Source organism: Silurus meridionalis, chromosome 24 (genome assembly GCF_014805685.1).
Source record: "Silurus meridionalis isolate SWU-2019-XX chromosome 24, ASM1480568v1, whole genome shotgun sequence".
Taxonomy (NCBI): Eukaryota; Metazoa; Chordata; class Actinopteri; order Siluriformes; family Siluridae; genus Silurus; species Silurus meridionalis.
The window spans coordinates 3,101,317-3,124,665 of NC_060907.1; the positions used below are offsets into that span (position 1 = coordinate 3,101,317).

At 42.0% G+C, this 23,349-nt stretch overlaps 1 protein-coding gene across 1 annotated transcript in view; it reads left to right on the forward strand.

Moving 5' to 3' along the window:
* Positions 1 to 2,401: 2,401 nt before the first annotated feature.
* Positions 2,402 to 23,349, forward strand: part of LOC124378334 (complement C3-like) — an 88,476-nt gene continuing 67,528 nt past the window's right edge. The window contains exons 1-9 of the mRNA XM_046837930.1: positions 2,402 to 2,519; positions 4,259 to 4,457; positions 5,413 to 5,581; positions 5,875 to 5,945; positions 6,125 to 6,216; positions 7,959 to 8,041; positions 9,135 to 9,222; positions 9,392 to 9,494; positions 16,336 to 16,456. Of these exons, the coding sequence (XP_046693886.1) occupies positions 2,446 to 2,519; positions 4,259 to 4,457; positions 5,413 to 5,581; positions 5,875 to 5,945; positions 6,125 to 6,216; positions 7,959 to 8,041; positions 9,135 to 9,222; positions 9,392 to 9,494; positions 16,336 to 16,456 (1,000 nt within the window). The 5' untranslated portion in view covers positions 2,402 to 2,445. The remainder of the gene's footprint in view (positions 2,520 to 4,258; positions 4,458 to 5,412; positions 5,582 to 5,874; positions 5,946 to 6,124; positions 6,217 to 7,958; positions 8,042 to 9,134; positions 9,223 to 9,391; positions 9,495 to 16,335; positions 16,457 to 23,349) is intronic.

The window sequence follows — 23,349 nt, forward strand, 5'->3', positions numbered from 1 at the left end:
GTGCACTGCTGTAAATCTTCATTACATTCACTTTGTATAATGGTTGTAAAAAATATATCTATAGCTTTAAACAGTGAAGTGATAAAGAATATTGTTTTTTAAACAACAATACAATCAATTAAAAAAAACATACTGTGTTTTTTCTGTATGATGGGTAAAAATTGTTCTCTAACCAAAGTTTAACTTTGCTCCACAACGCAACATTAAACACAGATACGTTTTCCAAATATTTAATTATTAAACAGATCAAACTCCAAATGTTTAATTTCCAAGAATCTCAGTATACATAAATAACCTTGGCCTCACAGGTCATTGACAGGTGAGTTGGAGAGCAAGAGGGAGATCCGCTTTGCCTATACCAATACATATTTGTTTATCCTGTTCACAATCTGTGTAGGTGTAGATATATTTAGCCCACAATGTCTTTGCGATATATTCCAGAAAAACATGGCATGCTGTGATATCTGGCACCAAGACCTTAGCAGGAGATCCTTTAAGTTGTGGCATAGAGACTACATTAATCAGATCCTGTCGACATGCAATGTGGATATGCAGGAACAATATCCTGCTGCAAGAGGCCACTGCCATTAGGGAGTACCCTTACCCAGTCAAGTCAAGAAGCTTTTATTGTCATTTTAACCTTATCTGGCAGAAACAGTACACAGTGAAATGAGAAAACATTTCTCCAGAACACTGGTGCTACATTAAACAACAAAGAGCTTCATATTAAAATATAGAGCTAATGCGTAAAAGTTGTCCAAGCCACATAAAGTGTAACCCAGTGCAAACAGACAATACAAAACAGTGCAGGAGAGATACACAATAAAATATTATGTTGTTATTATTATAACTAATATAAAAATGTTATTCATTTCAATAGTATCACATCCCTTGTAGGTGACATTGTGTCAGGGATCCACCTGCCACGCCCCCCTCGGCTACTGTCATGCCACCGCTATCTCCACCGCTCCCGGCTTTGATTCCAAACACCTGGTCGTCATTATCTACTAGCCTATTTAAACACCCGTTCCAGAGTCACCGGTTGTTGGTTCTCGAACGTCATGCTACCGATCTCGTGGATCCTCGACCACCAGCATTCCCCACTGGTTTCTCCTTGGATTACCTTCCAGTCTGTGGTTTATCTCCCTTCCGTGGACAATCTCCGTTCAATAGATTATATCCTCTCGGTTCTGTGGATAATCTCCTTTCCGTGGATAATCTCCTTTCCGTGGATAATCTCCTTTCCGTGGACTGTCTCCGTTCCGTGGATTATCCCCGCATTACAGACCAAACCCACACGTTGGTTTGTAACTCTCTGACTTCTGTGTGTGCGTGTGTGAATCATCTAAAAAACTATGATTAAGTTACTTCCGCATCCGACTCGTGGTCCGCATAGTAAAAGAAGAACCAACCTAAACAGAAAAGAGAGAAATCACTCTACCGCGATAGATCGGCAACCCCTTTTCCCGCTTCAGTCTTCACCGGAAGCCCGCTTCACCTTCGTGAACCCGATAGCTTTTCCGCCTTGTTTCTCTTGTAATGCAGCCAAGTGGAGTGGCTTCCTGGAAAGCACCTTCGGATTTATCGGGACACAGTCACCCCAATTCCCCACCGAGCGAGCCAAGATTGCCTTTTTTATTTCCCTCCAGTCTGGAGACGCCTTCTCTCGAGCCAGTAAGCTGTGGAGCGTTAAAGGAGGCGATTTTGGATCATATGCCAATTTCATTCGGCTATTCTTAGGTGTGTTCGGGATGACAGTGGCGGACCGGCAAATCGGCCCGCTTCAGTGTTCTCCCGAGACATCGTACCACCGCCTGGCCGTGAAGGGGCCGTTGTACCGCCGCCTGGCAGCGAAAAAGAATATGTACCACGACTGGAGCGCGACACAAACAGGATGTCTTCGCCAAACCCCTCCGGATGGTCCGTCTCGCCTCCAAGTTCCCCACAAGGCGACAGCTCACCTCCAAGTTTATAAATAAATCATGTTTGCTGTCAAAAACTGAAGTTATATTTATTCTGATAAAAAATAATACACTACAGCAATAATAATAATAATAATAATAATAATAATAATAATAATAGGCTTGTGGTTCAAGCTAAATTGAAATAACAACTGAGATGTCCCAATGTCTAGATCATAAGGTCAAAAGTCTCTCGTGTCCTGATGAGGCCACACCCACCAGGTAACATTCATTACTTGTCTTTTATTTTAGCATCATGATTTATCTTATTATATTTTTCTTATCCAGATTTAGCAAGTCCCTATGGGGGTTAAGCAAAAAGTATGATTTGTGTGCTTGTGTGTGTGAGTTTCAAAACACAGTTCAAAGTACTGTAGTGTATTGATCTTTATGTCAAAAGAGGGTGGGCATGTAGATATTTGAGAGATGATAGTTATTTTCTTGCACACACACACTTCTTCAGACTGACTCAAATCCAGCAGGCATGATGCTTGTGGACTTGGTGTGGTTGACGGCAACATTGCTCTCCTTTCCTTTGCTTACACTATGTGAACCACTGTGAGTACTACAATTCACAATAAACATACCGATTCTGATCTTTGACTTTTGAAACATATATTCTATATTATCAGAAGTAAATGTAATTGCCTGGGACTTCTGGATTTTGATTGATCAGAAGCTGTTGAATCTTTTTAATAAGTGCAAACTTTTTTAGTGGATACTACACATGCAAAATTTTTAAAGTCTGTATGTGTTGGTGCTTAATGTTGATCAGAGTTTCTACACTTTGTAAAAGATTTTAACATTTTAGCATTTCGAAACACATGACTACTCAAATCTTATAGCAATGATACAGTGAGATCTGTAGATGTCCTGATTTGAATACTGTGGAAACCCTTTTCTAATTAAATATCTGGATGCAAAATTTTAAACAAATACAACAATAATGGTGGACATTTGGGTCGCAGGAGATTAAGGCAGAGTGCCCTACAGTGTAATTGTTCCTTCTCTGACAGCCCCAAGAACTAACTGTCTACTAACTATAACTTTCTTATTGTCTTGCTTTGTATTGTCTTGTTTTGAATCTCAAGCTAACCACAATACCAGCACTATATACCACAAAACACAACACATCTTAATAATATGGGGCCACACCTCCTCGTGTACAAACTGGCACAAAAACAATATTGTAACTGCACATTGTCCATCATAACTGACACATTTATTTATACGTATTATCCAAAGCTCCATTTGTAAAGTGCACACTTGTAAATAACATCTGTACATTCATTTTAACAATATTTCTACTTCTGTATATATTGCATTATTATTTAATTGTCTGTTTTACTTATATATATTATTTTGTATTTTGTACTTTCTCCTAAACTGGATGCTTCAAGACAAGTTCCTTGTGTGTAATCATACTTGGTAATAAAGCCATTTTTCAATTCTGATTCTGATATATCAAAAGTCCATTAGTGCAACCATGTGATGAAGATGCCAAATAATAGTTCTTGGTCAAATTCCAGTTTAAAAAAAAAAAAGCAGCCCTAGCTGCTTCAGGAGGTAATCAGTAAAAAAATCACTTGAATTGGAATTATATTTTGAGACACCTTTTTCTTTTAAATAGTTTAAACAAAAATAGACCACTTAATCTGCCCTGGGTATCAGCATGATTTTTCTGTCCTTTATTCTAAACCACTTTTTTGTGTTGGGGCAATATGGCTGGCTGCATACAACCATTTCCTGAAGACATTCTATGAGGATTGTGCTTAAGGGCTGGAAAGGAAAAAAGTGTTCAAAAATTGGATTCTATCTCAGTAACTTCTGTCCATGCAAAGGAAAGGTTTTCACCCAAGATTAAGTAGAAGCAGCTGTTTTTTTTTTTGGATGTTTGTTTGTTGTTGTTTTAACCAATTAGGTCTCATGCACAAATGTTCATGTGTGATTTATCAATGTTTGGAAAGAATCACTTTTATTGCTAATAATTTGAAAATGCTTATGCAGTGTTCTTTGGGGACTATGCAAAAGTATGCAAAATAGTGCTTCAGCCATTATATTTGAGGATTGTCTCATGAATGAATGAGGAGTAAAATAAAAAAAAATAATAGGAATCAATCTGTTCATCAAAAAATAAAAATCGAACCAATACAAATGACAGATCATTTTTTCCACGCATAATACGGCATAATGGCAAACAAAATTGTTAAAAATGTAAAAAAAACTAACAAACAAATTAGAAATAATTAAGAATGAATAGGGAATATAATGTGATATCCTGCCTATGTTCATCTCAGGTTCATCATGTCAACTTCCCAGATCCTGAAACTGGGCACAGAACAGAAGGTGTTTGTAGAGGTGCAGGACTATGAAGGCAGTGACGAGTTAAGCGTCAATATAAACGTATTTAACTTCCCTAGTAAACAATTTATCCTCGTCAGGGAAACCGCCACTCTAAATCAGGACAACAAATATCAAGCTAATGTTGATATAAAGGTAAGATTCAGTAGGTCTTTTTTATTGCCAATGTGTTTGACTTTTTTATTGTCAACAAAGTGAATAAGGATCGTCTCTAGGTTACGAACGTAACCCTAGTTCCCCGAGGGAACGTGACGCTGCGTCGTAACGCTTTGAGAACGCCCATCGGACTCTCTCTAAGGACTTGTGTGCGTGCATGCATGCGTGTGTGTGTGTGTGTGTGCTTGTGTATATCTCTCCCTCACTCTTGTCAATAAAACCTGAGCAAGCTGTACTCCGGCTTCCGCCTCCAGTTTCACTCGCACCCTGACAGACGCAGCTCGAGTTCCCGAAGGGGAACATAGTTTTAACATGTCAAAAGAACATTTTATATACGATTAAGTCTGATCCTCACCAGTAATGCTATGTAGTACTACTCTATGCTCTGCTTGCTTCAATCTTCTACCACTGCTTGATTGGCCCCACCATGTCTCAGGGTTCAAGGAAGGCCCGGATCAGTACTTTTCCCTGTTCTACAACCTGTTCTCGAAAGTGGTGGAATAAACTTCACCTAGATAATTGAAAAGTTTTCAGTCTTCACACATCATTTAAAGATTTACCTCTTCCACAAGTATCACTTTTACTCAATATGTTCACTCTCTAAAACAGTTTTCAGACTAAACAGTATTTTTAGTCTGTGTCTTAGTGAGCTAGTTTCAGGATGTATTTATTGATAAAGATGTAAATGCAGTTCTGCATGTCCACAATAACAAACGTGTACAATTATTGCATACATTTCCATTGTGTACAGAAATACATTGTGTGTCTATATATATATAAAATATATATGTGGCTGATATCTATTTTCATCTATTTCTTAATTCCAATTTATCATTAAACTTGAATTTGCTTTTAAAATCAACACTGCTAATAAATTTATATAAGTAAAAGCTTCTGTACACAATAATTTTACACTGAATTCTTTGTGCCATAGATTCCTTTTATAGACACTGCATTTAAAGTCGACTCAGAGGAACAACAGTATGTTTATTTGAGAGCAGTTTGGGGTAACCAAACCTTGGAGAAGATTGTTATGGTTTCATTCCAGCCTGGGTATTTGTTCCTTCAGACAGATAAGACGATATATACTCCAGATTCCAATGGTGAGTGCGACTGCTGAAACTACAGTATGATCACGTAGTAAATGGTTAACAGTGTAACATAATTATTGTTATTGGAAAACTTTATCAATCGTCAGGATGAAAGATTGTACTTGTAAGAAATGTCCAGACAGTGGTGCAGTGTTTATGCTGGACTCGAGTTAATATTAAAATATTTCAGGATTGTGTCCTGGGTAAATTCAACAGCAAGAAAAATGTCAGTCTTTGTTTATGTGAGTGTGTGGGCTCATTTCATTTCTGCATTCTTATTAATTTTTTTATTACATTTTCTTTAGTAAAATACAGAATATTTGCTGTGAACTCAGTCATGAAGCCTCTGGACAATACTATAGTTGTGAAAGTATCAGTAAGTTTGTATAAGATTGCATTTCTTTTTTTTTTTTTTTTTTAAATCTTACAAAAAAAATATATATATATATATATATATATATATATATATATATATATATATATATATATATATATATATATATATATATAATCAATATATATAGTAATATGTCTAATATATTTTCATGTCTGCAGACTCCGGAAGGGATTATTGTTGAACAAACTTCAATCACTGTACAAAAGGGAGTAACCAAATCAAGTGAATTTAAACTGGGAAATCCCGTCAGGTTGGTGTTGAGTTCTTATGTAAATGATCATCTGTCTTTATTAGGTTCTGGATACAATAAAAACTATTTGATTAATTCTGCTGTTGAATTGATTCTAATAAACAGCAGTGGCCATAAGTCTTTATCCATATGATTATTACCATGACATTGCTTTCCAAAGGTTGCAAAAGTACACACATCCATTACTTAAGTAGTAGTTAAAGTACTGATTATACCTCTTTACTTAAATACATGTCAGATCCAAGACTTCTTTACTTTTACTTAAGTTAAAAGTAGTTATTACTTCTACCTGTTTTAGCTGTTAACGGGACCTCACATCATATTAATGATAGATAGATAGATAGATAGATAGATAGATAGATAGATAGATAGATAGATAGATAGATAGATAGATAGATAGATAGATAGATAGATAGAACTTTGTCATTGCATTGTATAGGCACACAGCAACGAAATGCAGTTTGGCATCTACCAGAAGTGCAAAAAGTAGCAATCGTGCAAATAGTGCAGATAAATATGTATCGTATGTACAGCATGTGATATGTATGTAAGCATATGTACAGTGATTAAATATAAAGGCTATAGCAGTGCAGAGATGTGTGGACATCATTAAGAGCCTTTGCTATGTTTCCACACGGACAGTTAATGAGGTGATACTGGAGAAACTGCACCTCTTCAAGTCAAGAAGCTTTTATATGTAATCATAGACATTTTACAGATTTAAATGGTGTTGTTTTTATCTGTACGATCAATAAAGACAGTAATTCAAGTTCATTTCGCCATTATGAGGGAAAAACCTACAAAACGCCACCCAGTGGGTAAATTGTGTAAAACATGGCGGATTTGGTGTTTGATTTGAGACTTGGCGCAGAAATAAAACAAAAGTTTACTGATTAATATTCTGTTTTGCTAGAGGTTTTAATTTCGCCTCTTTTATATTTAGTTTTTTATTTATGTATTTACATTTTTTTATATAAAAATGGTAAAAACAGAAATGCGCGCTGTATTAATAGCATGTTAATAAAATGTAGTTCCGTTTAAAATAATTTGAATTTTGACAGCCAAATATATATATATATATATATATATATATATATATATATATATATATATATATATATATATATAGTATTACTAATATATAACTAATTAAAAATGTTGTTACCTAATGAATGTATTTGGGCTGAAGATCCACATATAGAACACAAGCAGAGAAAAGATGATGATGATCAGGAATGTGTCTGTTCTCAGTCATGTTCACATCACTGACTCCCTCTGTCTCATCCACATTAACCCCAAACTTCTTACTGCCTTCTGCCTGATCATTTTTATCTTCGTAAAGAGTGAGAGTCAGGACTTTATACACCAGCGGATTGAAAAAGATGCACATTAACAGGAAATTGTTTTTTTATAGAAAAATTTGATATTTCACCAAATCAATGGATTAAAAGTAAAGTAACGAGCCTGTGTTAAAAATTTGAGAAGTAAAAAGTACAGATATTTGTGTAAAAATGTAATGAGTAAAAGTAAAAAGTTGTCTGAAAAATAAATAGTGGAGTAAAGTACTGATACCAATACAATCTACTTAAGTACAGTAACGAAGTATTTGTACTCCGTTACTTCCCTCCTCTGTTTCTTTCTGGAATTGCATTACAAAATGACCTTTAAAGAATAAATGAATGAAGAAAAATCTTACATGAACATGGTCATATTCAATCTAACTCTTGTTTTTGGATTGGAAGAAATGGAATCTGGAAAATAACAGCAAACTTCAAGGAGAATTCTTATAAGAATTTTACAGCAGAGTTCGAGGTCAAAGAATACAGTAAGTATTCCAATAAATATAATACAAATAATTAACAGGTAATTATAACAATAATAATAAAAATACTTTCACATTCACAGATGTGTTAGAATTGTTGCTTCATTAATTAAAAGACATGATTTTTAACAAAGGGATCCAAAGTGACTTGTAGTTTGGTTTGTGTGTGTTTTGAGCTTGGACAGTGGTGGAATTATCTGACAGCCGGAGGAAAGGTTTAAATGAAAAAATGGGCATCAGGGTGGCTTTGTTAATGCAGCTGCAACTATTTTAGTCAGATTCAATTGCATGGTCTTAGTATACGGTCCTATCAAGTTTTGTAATGATAAGTAGATAGATCAGTGAGATACACCATTAAATTCTGTTTTTTTTTTTGTTTTGTTTTTTTGATATCACATTACAGGAGAACTTTTTTCCTCAAGGTCTCAAGATGTAGTAAGCAAAATTTGGTAAAATCAGGAAAAATTTGGGGGGAAGGTCTAACAGTTTGGCATTGTTATCATATTAATTGCCACAAGGGGTGGAACAATCCCAAAAGGCATTGTGAAGAAATCTACATCATTGGGTTCAAAAGTTATGACTATAAAGGTACTTTTAAATAAAGACCAAATTTGACCCAGATGCTGGCAATAAAGCATTGGACCAAAGCTGGTCAGAATGTTCCTCAGACCCTCCTCAACCACTGTATCAAATTTTCTAGGCTAAACTACATTTTTGTTAATGCAGGTGAATATTATGTGAGCCGGATATGGTGAAGCATTGGACAATATTTGAATAAGGTGCTATCAGTTAGATGGAAGCAATTTTATGTTTCTCAGGCCCTCCTCAATCATTGTTCCAACATTTAAGTTTTTATCAGACAGTTCTATGGGCTGCCATAGACAAACTATTTATAGGAAGGAGTAGAAGAAGAATAAAAAAATGAATAATAATTAAAAATTATGATAATGATGATGTTAATAATTATCAATCTTTTTTTATCAATAATGAAAATTATATTTTCTTTATAGCAGGATACCACTGTTTGTATTACTCAAATTCAGATAAAATGTATTGATCATTATATCGATCGAATTTAAATGAATGTATTTTTTAGGACTGCCCAGTTTTGATGTGAGTTTGGAAACTGACAAATCTTTCTTCTATGCTGATGATGAAAGTTTTTCTGTCAAGATCAAGGCAAAGTAAGATTTTTTTATTATGTTTGTGCAGCAAAGAAAAGATCTACTACAGTATTTGATTTTGTAGCATTACTATGTTACAAATTCTAAAACTTTACTGCTTTGGTTCATGTGTCTCATTGGTGATTAATCTGTTCTTGACAATTCTTCTTTACTCTTCACTGTTTTTAAGGTATCTGTTTGGTGAAAACGTTAAAGGTAGTGCTTTTGTTGTGTTCGGAGTGTTTCAAGGAAATGAAAAAAAAAGTATTCAAAGCTCTCTGGACAGGGTTAATGTAAGTCTATGAATATACCATTTTATTTTTTATTAAAAAATTACTAACTTTAATAAAATTCTTTATCTTTAATGAAATGTCTTTCATTAGTAAGTTCAGTGACTTTTCACTTTGGTTTTATGGTTTATATATATATATATATATATAAAATGACTATTTTAATCACAACAGTAAATGTACCATTTTAAAGAAGAATTGGACGCTGCTGGAAGAACACTGTAAATAATTAAATAATTAAATAAATACTAACAGGTCAGTAACATTTTTAGGTATATAAAAGCATCTTAAAAAGGCAGAGTTGTTTAGAAGTAAAGATGGGCAGAGATTCACCAATCTGTGAAAAACTGATTGTACAAATTGTGAAAAATTTTTGAATATTGTCCTTCAAAATAAAACTATTAAGACTTTGAATAACTCATCATCTACTGTACATATAATCAAAAGATTCAGATAATCTGGAGAACTTTGTGTGCAAGAGACAATGGTGAAGATCGTCTCTAGGTTACAACCGTAACCCTAGTTCCCCGAGGGAACGAGACGCTGCGTCGAAACGCTATGGGAACGCCCCTGCGTGACCGCGCTCTGAACCACGTGTGTAATCTGACCAATAGGCGTTTGGAACGTGACGTCATCAGCGGGCGACGTCGCGTAAACAGGAAGCTACAAATGGCTGCGAGATGGACCAGATGCTAGCTCCTGCGAGAGAAGGTAAGCGCCGCAGGGATGCAGGAAGTGTGGCACGGAGACGCAGCGTCTCATTCCTCGGGAACTAGGGTTACGGTCATAACCTAGAGACGTTCCCCTTCAGGAACTCGAGCTGCGTCGAAACGCTATGGGAACGAGTGTCCAATCACGCCACACTGACAAGACCCTGCCTAGAGAGTGAGGGCCTTGGCACCAGCACGCAAAACAGAGGAGCCCGGGGTGGCTCTGAGGTCAAGGTCGTAGAACCTGACGAAGGTCAGCGGGGTTGACCAACCCGCCGCGTCACAGATGTCCTGGAGTGGGACTCCAGCGGACCAGGCCGTGAGGCCGCCACACCGGTGGAGTGAGCTCGAACCCCAAGCGGTGCGGGGAGGCCAGAGGACTCGTGAGCCGACACAATCGCATCCACAACCCATCTGCTCAATGTCTGCTTATTGGCCGGAAACCTTTCCTATTAGGGCCATAGCGGACAAGCAGCTGCTCGACTTCCTCCAAGGACTCGTCCTGCGGAGGTAAGTATCCAGTGCTCGCACCGGACACAGTCGGTGCTGTCGCCCTGGTCGGGGCAGTAAACGGAGGAGGGCAGAATGCCTGCAACACGACAGGGCGTGAGGGAGCCGTGAGGCACCTTAGGCACGTACCCAGGTTTCGGTAGAGAAACACCTTGGCCATGCCAGGGCAAACTCCAGGCGAGACGGGCCATGGACAGAGCCTGCAGATCCCCAATCCTCTTCAGGGAGGAAATTGCCAACAGAAAGGTGGTCTTAACCGACAGAAACCTAAGGGCCACATCGGCTAACGGCTCGAAGGGGGGCTCAGAAAGAGCCGCCAGCACAACAGCCAGATCCCAGACAGGCACTCTGGGTCGCGTCCGGGCCGCAGCCTCCGGGTGCCACGGAGGAAACGTGTTACCAGTGGGTGTCTACCCAGCGACTGCCCCGCAGGCGGGGAGCCATATGCCGCGATGGCCGACACGTAAACCTTCAGGGTCGAGGGGGTTAACCCTGCTGAAAACTGTTCCTGTAGGAACCCCAGAACGGACCCAACCGGCAGTTAACAGGATCCAGGCCACGGTGCTCGCACCAAGACGTGAACAGTCGCTAGCGCGTGGCGTACGACCTCCTTGTGGAGGGAGCTCTGGAGTGGAGAAGGGTCTCTACCACCTCGGTGGAGAGACCGGCTGCCACGAACCGCGCCCCCTCAGGGGCCACAGCCACAGCCTCCACAACTCTGGGCGGGGGTGAACCAGGGTCCCGCCCGCCTGAGAGAGAAGATCCCTCCTGGGTGGAATCTCCCACGGAGGGCCCTCGAGTAGGGGCACCAGATCCGCAAACCACGGCTTGCTCGGCCATCGAGGCGCCACCAGGAGGAGACGGACTCCCTCCTGGCGAACCCTTTCCAGAACTCCTGGGAGCAGAGCGATCGGGGGGAAGGCGTACAGACGTAGCCTCGGCCACGACTGCACTATGGCATCCAGCCCTAATGGGGCTGGGTGAGAGAGAGAGAACCAGAGGGGACAGTGCGAGGTCTCCTGGGTCGCAAAAAGATCCACTTGGGCTCTGTAGAACCTCCGCCATACCAGCTCCACCACCTCGGGTGGAGACGCCATTCCCAGGCCTCGGCCCCTGCCTCGACAGGGCGTCTGCTCTGACATTCAACCGACCCGGGATGTAAATGGATCTCAGGGACAGGAACCTGTCCTGAGACCACAAGAGGACCGCCTGCTAGCTTGTACAAGGGGCGAGATCGAGACCCCCTGGTGGTTGATGTAGGAGACTACCGCTGTGTTGTCCGTACGGACCAACACATGGCGATCTCTCAGGTCCGGGAGAAAGTGTTTTAACCCCAAAAACACCGCCATCATCTCCAGGCAATTTATGTGCCACGAGAGACGTGGGCCGCTCCACAAACCCTGGGCGAAGTGGCCACTCATGACCGCTCCCACCCTGTGAGGCGTCCGTCGTGGCGTCACGCGACGACACGGAACCCCCAACACCGGGCCACGGGACAGGAATGTCCGGTCTTTCCAGACATCCAAGGCTCGAAGGGCACGCCGCAAGACCTTGATAGTGCGATGCGGGTTTCCCCTGAGGGAGAACCCCCTGCCCCGGAGCCACCACTGGAGGGGCCTCATGTGCAGGAGCCCGAGCGGAACTATGCTGGATGCTGCCGCCATGAGCCCTAGCAGCCTCTGGAACTGCCGTACAGTGAGTGGCTGGCCTTCCCGCACCCTCCTGACGGCCGTAAGGATGACTTCAAACTTAGCAGGCGACAACTGTGCCTGCATCCTGGCCGCGTCCCATACCACGCCCAAAAAGGTGGTTCTCTGTGCAGGAGAAAGCACGCTCTTTCTGGCGTTTAGCCGAAACCCAAGCACCTTCATGCAGGAGAGGACGACATCTCGATGCCGAATCGCCTGGTGCTCCGAGGGAGCCATGATCAACCAATCGTCGATGTAATTCACAATGCGGATGCCCTGAAGCCGCAGCGGGGCCAGTGCAGCATCGACGCACAACGTGAAGGTGCGGGGTGAGAGTGCCAGACCGAACGGGAGGACCCGATATTGGTATGCTACGCCCCCGAAAGCAAACCTCAGGAACCTCCTGTGTGCAGGAAGGATGGAGATGTGAAAGTATGCGTCCTTCAGATCTATAGTGACGAACCAGTCCCCGGACCTGATATGCGTCACGACCCCCTTGAGGGTGAGCATCCTGAACCTGAGTCTCCTGAGAGAGAGAGCGGTTCAAGGAGCGAAGATCCAGAATGGGACGCAACCCCCCATCCTTTTCGAACAACGGGCACGGGCTGTAGAAGCCTGACTCGAACCGAGGGGAACCACCGATGGCCCCTTTCCCCAGGAGCGTGCGTACTTCCTGTTCCAGGACCAGGGCCTGCTCGGGACCCACCAGGGTGGGACACACCCTGTTGAAACGGGGAGGAGAGGACACGAACTGCAGTGCGTAACCCCCTTCTATGGTCCGCAGGACCCACCGGGAGACTCCTGGCAGCACCTCCCAAGCTGCCAGAAAGTTCCTCAGGGAACCAGCCTCGGGACTGGCCTCTGACCCACTCAGAGCAGCTGGGCGGGGCCCTGCAGCTGAAGACACCTCGAAAGAGGCGGCGGGGCTCCCCCATCCGTACCGAGACTTTGGGCAGAAGTGGAAAGAGACACCCGCTGGAGGGCGGCCGCGCTCTGAAGCACATCCTGTGGCAGAGTCCACGGCCCGGCCTCCTGGTGGTGCGGGGGAGGGACGGGCACCGTAGCGTGAGGCGAACTCCGCCCCCTCGACCGAAAATCGTCAGGATTTCCGCACCACGGCCCGTTTGCTGGATCCGAGGGTGACCCTCAGGTCAGCCCGCTCCTTCTTGCGCTCTGTTTCTGTGCTTCGCGGTGCCTGGAAGGACCAGGCTGGGGCTGCCACCGACCAGCCCCACGTGACCGGCGAGGGAGGTACTGCTGAAACGCCACCGACTGCTTCTTAGACTCCTGAAACCTGTTCACGACTGCTGTCACGGCGTCACCAAACAGACCAGGAGGAGCCATCGGTGCGTTCAAGAGCACAGCTCGATCCTTGTCCGGGAGGTCGGACAGGGTGAGCCACAGATGCCGCTCTGTGGCTACCAGGGCCGCCATGGACCGACCAACGGCCCGCGCCGTGTGCTTCGTGGCCCGAAGGGTTAGGTCGGCAGCGCGACGTAACTCCTTAATGTCGGTGGCCCCGGAGCTAGGTCCCTCATCCAAGTCACGCAGCAGGTCAGCAACACACCCATGGTGTGGAGACATCCCGCAGCCTGACCCGCTGCCGCGTAAGCCTTCCCCACTAAAGCCGATGTAGCACGTAGCGGTTTAGTAGGGAACACCGGAGCCTTTAGCGACGATGCTACGCTAGGAGAGAGGTAGCTAGCCCATAGCCGCACGCCTTAGCCCCAACCACATTCGCATAAATCGAGGAGTGGTGCGGAGAAGCACGCGCTGAGTATGGGGTTTCCCAAGAACTGGACACCTCGGCGTGCAGATCAGGAAAAAACGGCAGGCCCCAGCGCCGAGGAAGCGACACAGGACGCAGAAAACGCCATCCAGCTTACTGGGTGCGCTGTCTCTGCTGCTCCACCGCCAAGCTAGATCCAGCTTAGCAGCGGCTCGTGTCACGACCTCGAGGAGCTCCTCGTACAGCACAGGCTGAGAGGGCTCCACGGGCTCGCTAGCATCCATCAGCTCACCCTCCTCGGAGAGAGAGACATGTAATGCCGCGCTGCTCGTACCGGGAGAAGAAGCAGCCATCGGGCCTGCTTTCCCAATAGAGCCAAGATCAATTCAGCCGACGGCTGAAGCGGACTCATCCGACTCCAACTCGGCCGCTAAATCGGCCTGCGAGCCCCACGAGCGCCGGCGCCGCTTCGCCTCGGCGAGAGCGGGACCGGAGCCGCGAGGGAGAGAGCTCCTCTCAAAGAGCGCTCTCCGGGAGCGAAGCGGCGACAGCCATGCGGCTACAATGAGAGCAATCGACTCCCTCGAGAGCCGATTGTGCATGCTCCACTCCTAGGCAAACAACGCACCGATCATGCGAATCCTTACCGGTAATAAAACGCGGACACGGAGGCACGCGCCACGGAAACCCTGTCTGCCAGCCATCACCGACCAGAAAACACAGCGAAACAGCGCTACCTGAACGAGCAGAAAGCTAGCGTCTGGTCCATCTCGCAGCCATTTGTAGCTTCCTGTTTACGCGACGTCGCCCGCTGATGACGCCACGCCCAAACGCCTATTGGTCAGATTACACACGTGGTTCAGAGCGCGGTCACGCAGGGGCGTTCCCATAGCGTTTCGACGCAGCTCGAGTTCCTGAAGGGGAACAATAATAGATGCCTGTAAACTGTTAAGCATTACAAGGGCTCAGAAACACCTCCAGAAATCTTTGTCTGTGAATGCAGCTCACAGTGCAATCCACAATTGCAGGTTAAAGCTTTCAAAGAATAGCCATATTAGAACATGATCCAGAAGTGCCAATTTCTTTTCTGGATTAAAACTTTTTTTAAATGGACTTAATCAAAGTGGACAACTGTGCCATGTTTCGACAAATTTGAAATTATTTGTAAAAATTATTGATGCTGCATCCTCTGGACTACAGTCGAGAGGGATCATGTGGCTTATTATCAGCAATCAGTTTAAATGCTTACATCTCCAATGCCATTGGGGTGTTTTAGTGTTTATGAAATAGACAGCTTGGACACAAAGAAAGAAAGTTTTAGAGCAGTTGACGTCTTTTTTCGGAAAGGCCTGTCATGTTTCAGCAAGAAAATGCTAAACTGCAGTGGTGGACAAAGCACACAAACCATGTAGGTGAGTAAAAGTAAAAGTGCTCCCTTTAAACTTTCACTTGAGTAAAAGTACAAAAAGTATTTGCCTTTAAATGTACTTAGTACTATGATTTATTATGGCCATAATATCCTATAAGCATTTTCTTTGTCACAAGATTCGTGCTTGATTAACTCACTGTACATAAAAAGACTGTTTTATTTATAATGTTATATTAGCACTACAGAGAACAATGTTTTCAGCATAGGCCTAGAAACGTCTTTGGAATGTGAACCTTTAAAAATAAAGGCTAATAAGGAGCACTTCACTACCTGTCAACTGTTTTAGCATCATGTGTTTCAAATACTTTGGTGAAACAGCTAACATAGCTGACAAATGGCAAAAGAAAATAGCTAAAATAATTATAATAATTCTATAATATAATAATTATAATCTTAAATAATTAAGATTTGCAAATCAAAGCATTCTGTTTAATTTACATTATACACAGCATTCCAACTGTTTTGGATTTGGGGTTGTATTTTATGCACATCAGTTTGAGACTCTGCGATAGCCTGATATTACTGCATCATATAGCCTCTTTAGGGGAGGTGGAGCTCAGTTTGTTAAGGCTCTGGGTCACAGATCGAAAGATCAAGGGTTTAAGTATCAAGTATCACCAAGCTGCCACTCTTAACCCAATGTGCTACAGGGGTGCATAGAAATTATGTGTCACAGGAATAATGAAAATGTAACGTAATGTAACTAATTGCTGCAGTTGTTGATGATGTTTTAATAATGCAATACATAAAACATTTGCTTCTGACCTACACTGTGCAGATCAGGGAAGGAGAAGGTACAGCAACACTAACCAGACAACAGATCATTCAAACCTTTCCAGACATACCTAAACTGGTTGGAGAAACACTGTACATATCTGTCAGTGTGCTCACAAATACTGGTGAGTAAATTGCTTTGTTGTTGCCCACTTTGACTTCAGTTTCAATCTTTACAAAAATTCCAAAGAAAGTTCTTGTTGTTGACTCATATGTAATTGTGTAATTTCTTGTATATTTACTGACATTAATGAAAGGAGTCTAATCTGTAACTTTTTCTCACTCAAAAACTGTCATAAAAACAGAAATTAGTTTGCTACATTTAACAACATGAAATGTAACTACAAATAAATAAATGAGATGTTATTCAATACCAGTCTACACACCCTTTAAAAAGGAAGCATGTGACTAAGCTGGGCTTTCCTTGGCAGATGGGATAGGAGGATGGTAAGGGAGGAAGGTCTGTTCTGAAATCCATTTCTGTGTGAGGTCTGGGAACTGGGAAAGAATGGAGTAGCCCCACTGGGCGACCCTTGGGCATCTTGTGTTGGGTGCAGTTGGGACAGGCGGCAACAAAGTTGTGGCTGTCCTTCCGAGCGGTGGGCCACCAGAACTGCTGGTCAAGCAGGGCTAGTTTATAATGGATGCCAGGAAAGCAGAACAGGAGAGAGCTGTGACACCAGTTGCGTCCTTGAGAGCATAGCTTATTCAGAATGTAGAGCCTCTACTGCAGACACCCCTCTGGGATTGGGTGAGCCTGAGGGCTGGTCAAGTCAACACTGCAGCTCCCTGCGAGTTGTGGTGAGCTCCTAGAATGCGAGAAACGAAGGCCTGGCTAAGAGAGGACCCAAATGCAGAATGAAGGCATAAGATAAAATAAAAAGTTATTTAATGAGCAAGTCATAAAAAGGTTGATCCATCCATGAGCACAAAACAACAGAGTCCAGGAAGAACAATTCAAACAGGTAAATAAAGCAGATAGAAAATTACCATTCTGATATACAGTCCAATAATTCAAAGAAACAAAACCAAGCAAGAAAGCAGTCAGATGGCAGAGTTAAACTACGATAGTTCAATAACTTATAAATTCCAGCACTTACATGCTAAATAGAACAGGCTAAACAGAGTCTGACAAAAACAGTTAGTAATTCCAAAATGCCATTAAACAGAGCAATATAGAGCAGGAATTCCAGAAATGATAATCGCAGACAGAGGGTCGAAAACCTGCAAACTTGGGCAATGCATTTCAGGCAAACTAAAATATGGAAACCCAAACAGGTCAAGTCAAGTCAAGTCAAGTATATTTCTATAGCGCTTTTCACAACAGACATTGTCTCAAAGCAGCTTCACAGAAATCAACAGTGAAGGTGAATGGTGTACATTTATCCCTGATGAGCAAGCCATGGCGACTGTGGCAAGGAAAAACTCCCTTAGATGTTATGAGGAAGTAACCTTGAGAGGAACCAGACTCAAAAGGGGAACCCATCCTCATTTGGGTGACATCAAGAGTTTGATCATAAATCGTTCAACAATATAGAACACTGGAGAGAGAGAACTAACATGAGTACTGGAGTATAAGATTATGAGCAAATGTTCTTTCTACAGTCTTTGGTATAAAAGTAGGAGCTACTAAGCTCAACATTTGTGATCATCACAGATCCAGCAACAGCTTCTCCATGCCAGTGCCTTTAAACACTCCAGGAGGTCCAATGTCAAAACTACAAACATGTAGTGGGATCCAATTGGCACTGGTACATCTCTAGATGGTTCAGGATGTTTGCGAGTTCGGCATCTACTTCTTTAAAGTCCATAATCTTCACGAGGTGGGACGTGACTGGAGCTGGCCAAACCTCAGGAAGCCTCGGGATGGGGAGAGAAAATGAAGCAGTGGCGAGCAATAAGCGTTCATGATATCAACAGCACAAGTTGATAATAAGCATGTGATCATATGTTCTGGAGGTTATGATGTGGGACGTGTTATGTGTAGGCTTTGCTAAAACATACGTTTTTAATTTGCACTTAAACTGCGTGAGTGTGTCTGAACCCCGAACACTGTCAGGAAGACTATTCCAGAGTTTAGGAGCTAAATGTGACAATGCTCTACCGCCTTTAGTGGACTTTGCTATTCTAGGAACTACTAGAAACCCAGAGTTTTGAGATCTCAGGGAGCATGATGGATTGTAGCGTGTTAAAAGACTGGAGAGATACATGGGAGCCAAACCATTTAGTGCTTTATAAGTGAGTAGCAGTAGTTTGTAGTCTATTTGAAACTTAACAGGAAGCCAGTGCAAGGACGATAAGATTGGGGTTATGTGGTCATATTTTCTTGACCTTGTAAGAACTCTTGCTGTTGCATTCTATATTAACTGAAGCTTGTTTATTAATAGATAGATAGATAGATAGATAGATAGATAGATAGATAGATAGATAGATAGATAGATAGATAGATAGATAGATAGATAGATAGATAGATAGATAGATAGATAGATAGATAGAACTTTATTGTCACTGCATTGTACAGGTACACAGCAACGAAATGCAGTTTGGCATCTACCAGAAATGCAAAATGTAGCAGTCGTGCAAAAGTGCAGATAAATATCTAGCATATTTACAGTGCGAAAAACTATCTGGCATATTTACAGCAGTGGTATATATATGAAGTATATACAGTGAATAAATATAAAGGCTATTTCAGTGATGCAGGACATCCACCTAGTAATGCATTACAATTGTCTATTCTGGAGGTCATAAACGCATGGATGAGCTTCTCTGCATCGAATATAGACATCATATTTCTTAGCTTAGAAATATTTCTAAGGTGAAAGAAGGCTGTTTTTGTAACTTGGTTGATATGATTTTCAAAAGATAAGTTGCTGTCTAAAATAACTCCCAGGTTTTTTACTGTTGAACTAGTAGTTATGGAACATCCGTCTAAATGCAGGTTAAAATGCTAGAGCTTCTGTATACTGGTTTTTGGGCCGATGAGCAAAATCTGCGTCTTATCAGAATTTAAAAGTAGAAAGTTATGGGTTATCCAATCTTTTATTTCCTTAACACACTCAGTTATCCGAGTTAATTGAACTGTATCGCCTGGTTTAGATGAGATATATAGCTGGGTATCATCAGCATAACAATGGAAGCTAATTCCATGCCTTCTAATAATATTTCCTAGATCGGAACCTTGTGGCACGCCATAATTCACTAGCATTAGCCTGGATAGCTCTACATTTAAATCTACGAAATGGTAACGATCAGACAGGTAGGATTTAAACCAGCTTAATGCCTGTCCCTGAATGCCGATGTAATTCTGTAAGCAATCTAGGAGAAGATTATGATCCATAGTGTCGAACGCAGCACTAAGATCTAGTAAAACTAACAGCGAGATGAAGCCTTGGTCTGAAGCTTAAAACAGGTCATTAGTGATTTTAACTAGGGCATTTCTGTGCTATGATTAGGGCCTAAAACCTGACTGAAACTCTTCAAAGATATTGTTCTCTTGCAAGTGGGAACATAACTGGGCAGCGACAATCTTTTCTAAAATCTTAGATATAAATGGGAGATTTAAAATGGGTCTGTAATTCGATAGCGTGTTTGGATCTTGATTAGGTTTTTTAATAAGGGGCTTAATAACTGCTAGCTTGAGGGATTTAGGGATGTGATCTAAAGATAGTGAGGAGTTAATAATATTCAGAAGAGGATCACCAGCTTTATATAAAATTTCTTTTAGTATATTTGTTGTAATGGGATCTAACTGACATGTTGTTGATTTAGCTTTGATAATGACATCATACAGCTCTTCCTGTCCTATACACATAAAACTGTGGAGTTGTGGAGCTGAAGGTGAGACTGTGTCAGGAGATGGTCTCAGAGGTTGAACTGCCACAATTGTTTTTCTAATGTTATCTATTTTTTCAGTGAAATTCATACAGTCTTCACTACTAAACTGTGATGGAACACATTTTTCAGATCCCTGTTCTCTTGAGGGCATGCGTATGACTGTTATACCAAGGACCAGCTGCTTGTTCTCTAACCTTTTTTAACCGGATGGGGGACTAACCAGTGCCTAATTTTGCAAGTAAATTATGGCGTGCCGCAAGGTTCAGTTCTAGGACCCCTGCTCTTCACAATATACATGCTTCCGTTAGGAAATATTATTAGAAGGCATGGAATTAGCTTCCATTGTTATGCTGATGATACTCAGCTATATATCTCATCTAAACCAGGCGATATAGCTCAATTAACTCGGATAACTGAGTGTGTTAAGGAAATAAGAGATTGGATGACCCATAACTTTCTACTTTTAAATTCCGATAAGACTGAGATTTTGCTCATCGGCCCAAAAACTAGTATACAGAAGCTCCAGCATCTCAACCTGCATTTAGACGGATGTTCTGTAACCACTAGTTCAACGGTAAAAGACCTGGGAGTTATTTTAGACAGCAACTTATCTTTCAAATATCAAATCAACCAAGTTACAAAAACAGCCTTCTTTCACTTTAGAAATATTTCTAAGTTAAGAAACATGTTGTCTATATCCGATGCAGAGAAGCTCGTCCATGCGTTTATGACCGCCAGAATAGACTACTGTAATGCATTACTAGGTGGATGTCCTGCGTCATTAATAAACAAGCTTTAGTTAGTCCAGAATGCAGCAGCCAGAGTTCTTACAAGGTCAAGAAAATATGATCACATAACCCCGATCTTATCGTCCCTACATTGGCTTCCTGTTAAGTTTCGAATAACTACAAACTACTGCTACTCACTTATAAAGCACTAAATGGTTTGGCTCCCATGTATCTATCCAGTCTTTTAACTCGCTACAATCCGCCACGCTCCCTAAGATCTCAAAACTCTGGGCTTCTAGTAGTTCCTAGAATAGCAAAGTCCACTAAAGGTGGTAGAGCATTTTCACATTTAGCTCCTAAACTCTGGAATAGTCTTCCTGACAGTGTTCGGGGCTCAGACACACTCTCCCAGTTTAAGTGCAGATTAAAAACATATCTTTTTAGCAAAGCCTATACATAACACACATCACATATCATAACCTTGTGCTCCAGAACATCTGATCACATGCACATTATCAACTTGTGCTGTTAATATCATGAACAGCAGCTACGTTAATTCCTCTCCACTGCTTCTCTTTCTCTCCCCATCCCGAGACACCCTGAGGTTTGGCCAGCTCCAGTCACCTCCCACCATCTTGATGATTACGGACCTTTGAAGAAGTAGATGCCGAACTCGCAAACATCCTGAACCATCTAGAGACGTACCAGTGCCATTTGGATCCCGCTACATGTGTGGAGTTTGACATTGGACCTACTGAAGTGTTTAAAGGCTCTGGCATGGAGAAGCTGATGCTGGATCTGTGATGATCACAAATGCTGAGCTCATAAAACTAGGAGCTACTAACCATATAGACTGTATAAGACTGCAAAAAGAACATCACTTATAATCTTATACTCCAGTGCTCATGTTAGTTCTCACTCTCCAGTGTTCTGTATTGTTGAAAGATTTATGATCAAACTCTTGATGTCACCCAAATGAGGATGGGTTCCCCTTTTGAGTCTGGTTCCTCTCAAGGTTTCTTCCTCATAACATCTAAGGGAGTTTTTCCTTGCCACAGTCGCCCCGGCTTTCTCATCAGGGACAAATTCACACCATTCACCTTAACTGTTGATTTGTGTAAAGCTGCTTTGAGACAATGTCTGTTGTGAAAAGCGCTATACAAATAAACCTGACTTGACTTGACTAATGTGCTAGTGAGGGTAAGGTCTATGTTGTTAGCCATTTCATCAAGATTATTAGCAGTTATGGGTTTAGTGTGAAATTGAAATAAATCAGGCAGGTTATTTATGAATCTGTCCTTAGTGGTTGGAACAATAGTCCTACCAGATCGATAACATGGTGAAACACGGCTAATCTGCTCTACTGGTAGTGTGTACAGTATGAGATAATGGTCTGTAATGTGATCACTCTGAGGTAAAATATCTCTATCAGTGACGTCTGCTCCGTGGGATATTATTAAGTCTACTGTGTGTCGACAAATGACAATCCTAGGGCATAGTTTGCATAATCTACATGAATATTAAAATCTCCTACAAGCAGCACTTTATCAAAATTGATCAAGAGGTCTGAAAGAAAACAAGCAAACTCTTGAAAATCAGCGTAGGGCCCTGGGGGTCTGTACACGGTGACCAGAGCCAGTTTTCTATGTATGTCTAAAAGTACAATTTTAAGAACAAGCACTTCAAATGATTTAAAACTGAATCCTAATCTCTGACTGACATTAAGAGAGGCACTATAAATGGTTGCTACACCTCCACCACGACCAGTCTGATGGGGATCAGAAACCAAGAGTCATCATGATGAATTGCAGGATATATTTCAGGGACATGGAAGCCTAAGAGAAAATCTGAGAAAATCTAAGGATTTGAGCAAATTGAATCCTTAAATACAAGAGGAAATGGCCACTGTTTCAGAAGCACCAATTGCAAGATGGCTCATAACCAGAAACAGCATTAGCAACCACGGAAGTGCATGCCACAGGCTGGCATTCTGCCCTGTAAAGGATGTCACTCTTTTACTTTGACCTGTTGATGATGTCAGTTTGTTCAAGTGAAAACACTGTTTTTCTGCTTTGCCAGGTAGAGGATGTATGTCCACCATCTAGCTCAGCTGAAAGATTTGTTCTTCCTCTCTGCACAGCTGTGGACATTTCTTTGCTTCTTTTGCTGGCTGAGGACATTGTTTTTCTCCTCTGCCCAGCTGAGTATGTTGCTCTTCCTTTCTGCTCAGGTGAGGACATGTCTTTGCTCGGATGAAGATGATGTTTCATCATCTAGCTTGAGTGAGCACATTGCATTGTTGCCTAGCTTGGTTGAGCATGTAGCACCCCCTTGTGCCACACGAAGAGTGTTTGTTTCCCTGTAAGCTTTGTGTGAGCTGTTGCTTCACATTCATCCTTCGTTATCCATCCATATTCCAGCAGTAGATTAATTTTTTGCAGATGCACTGGGAC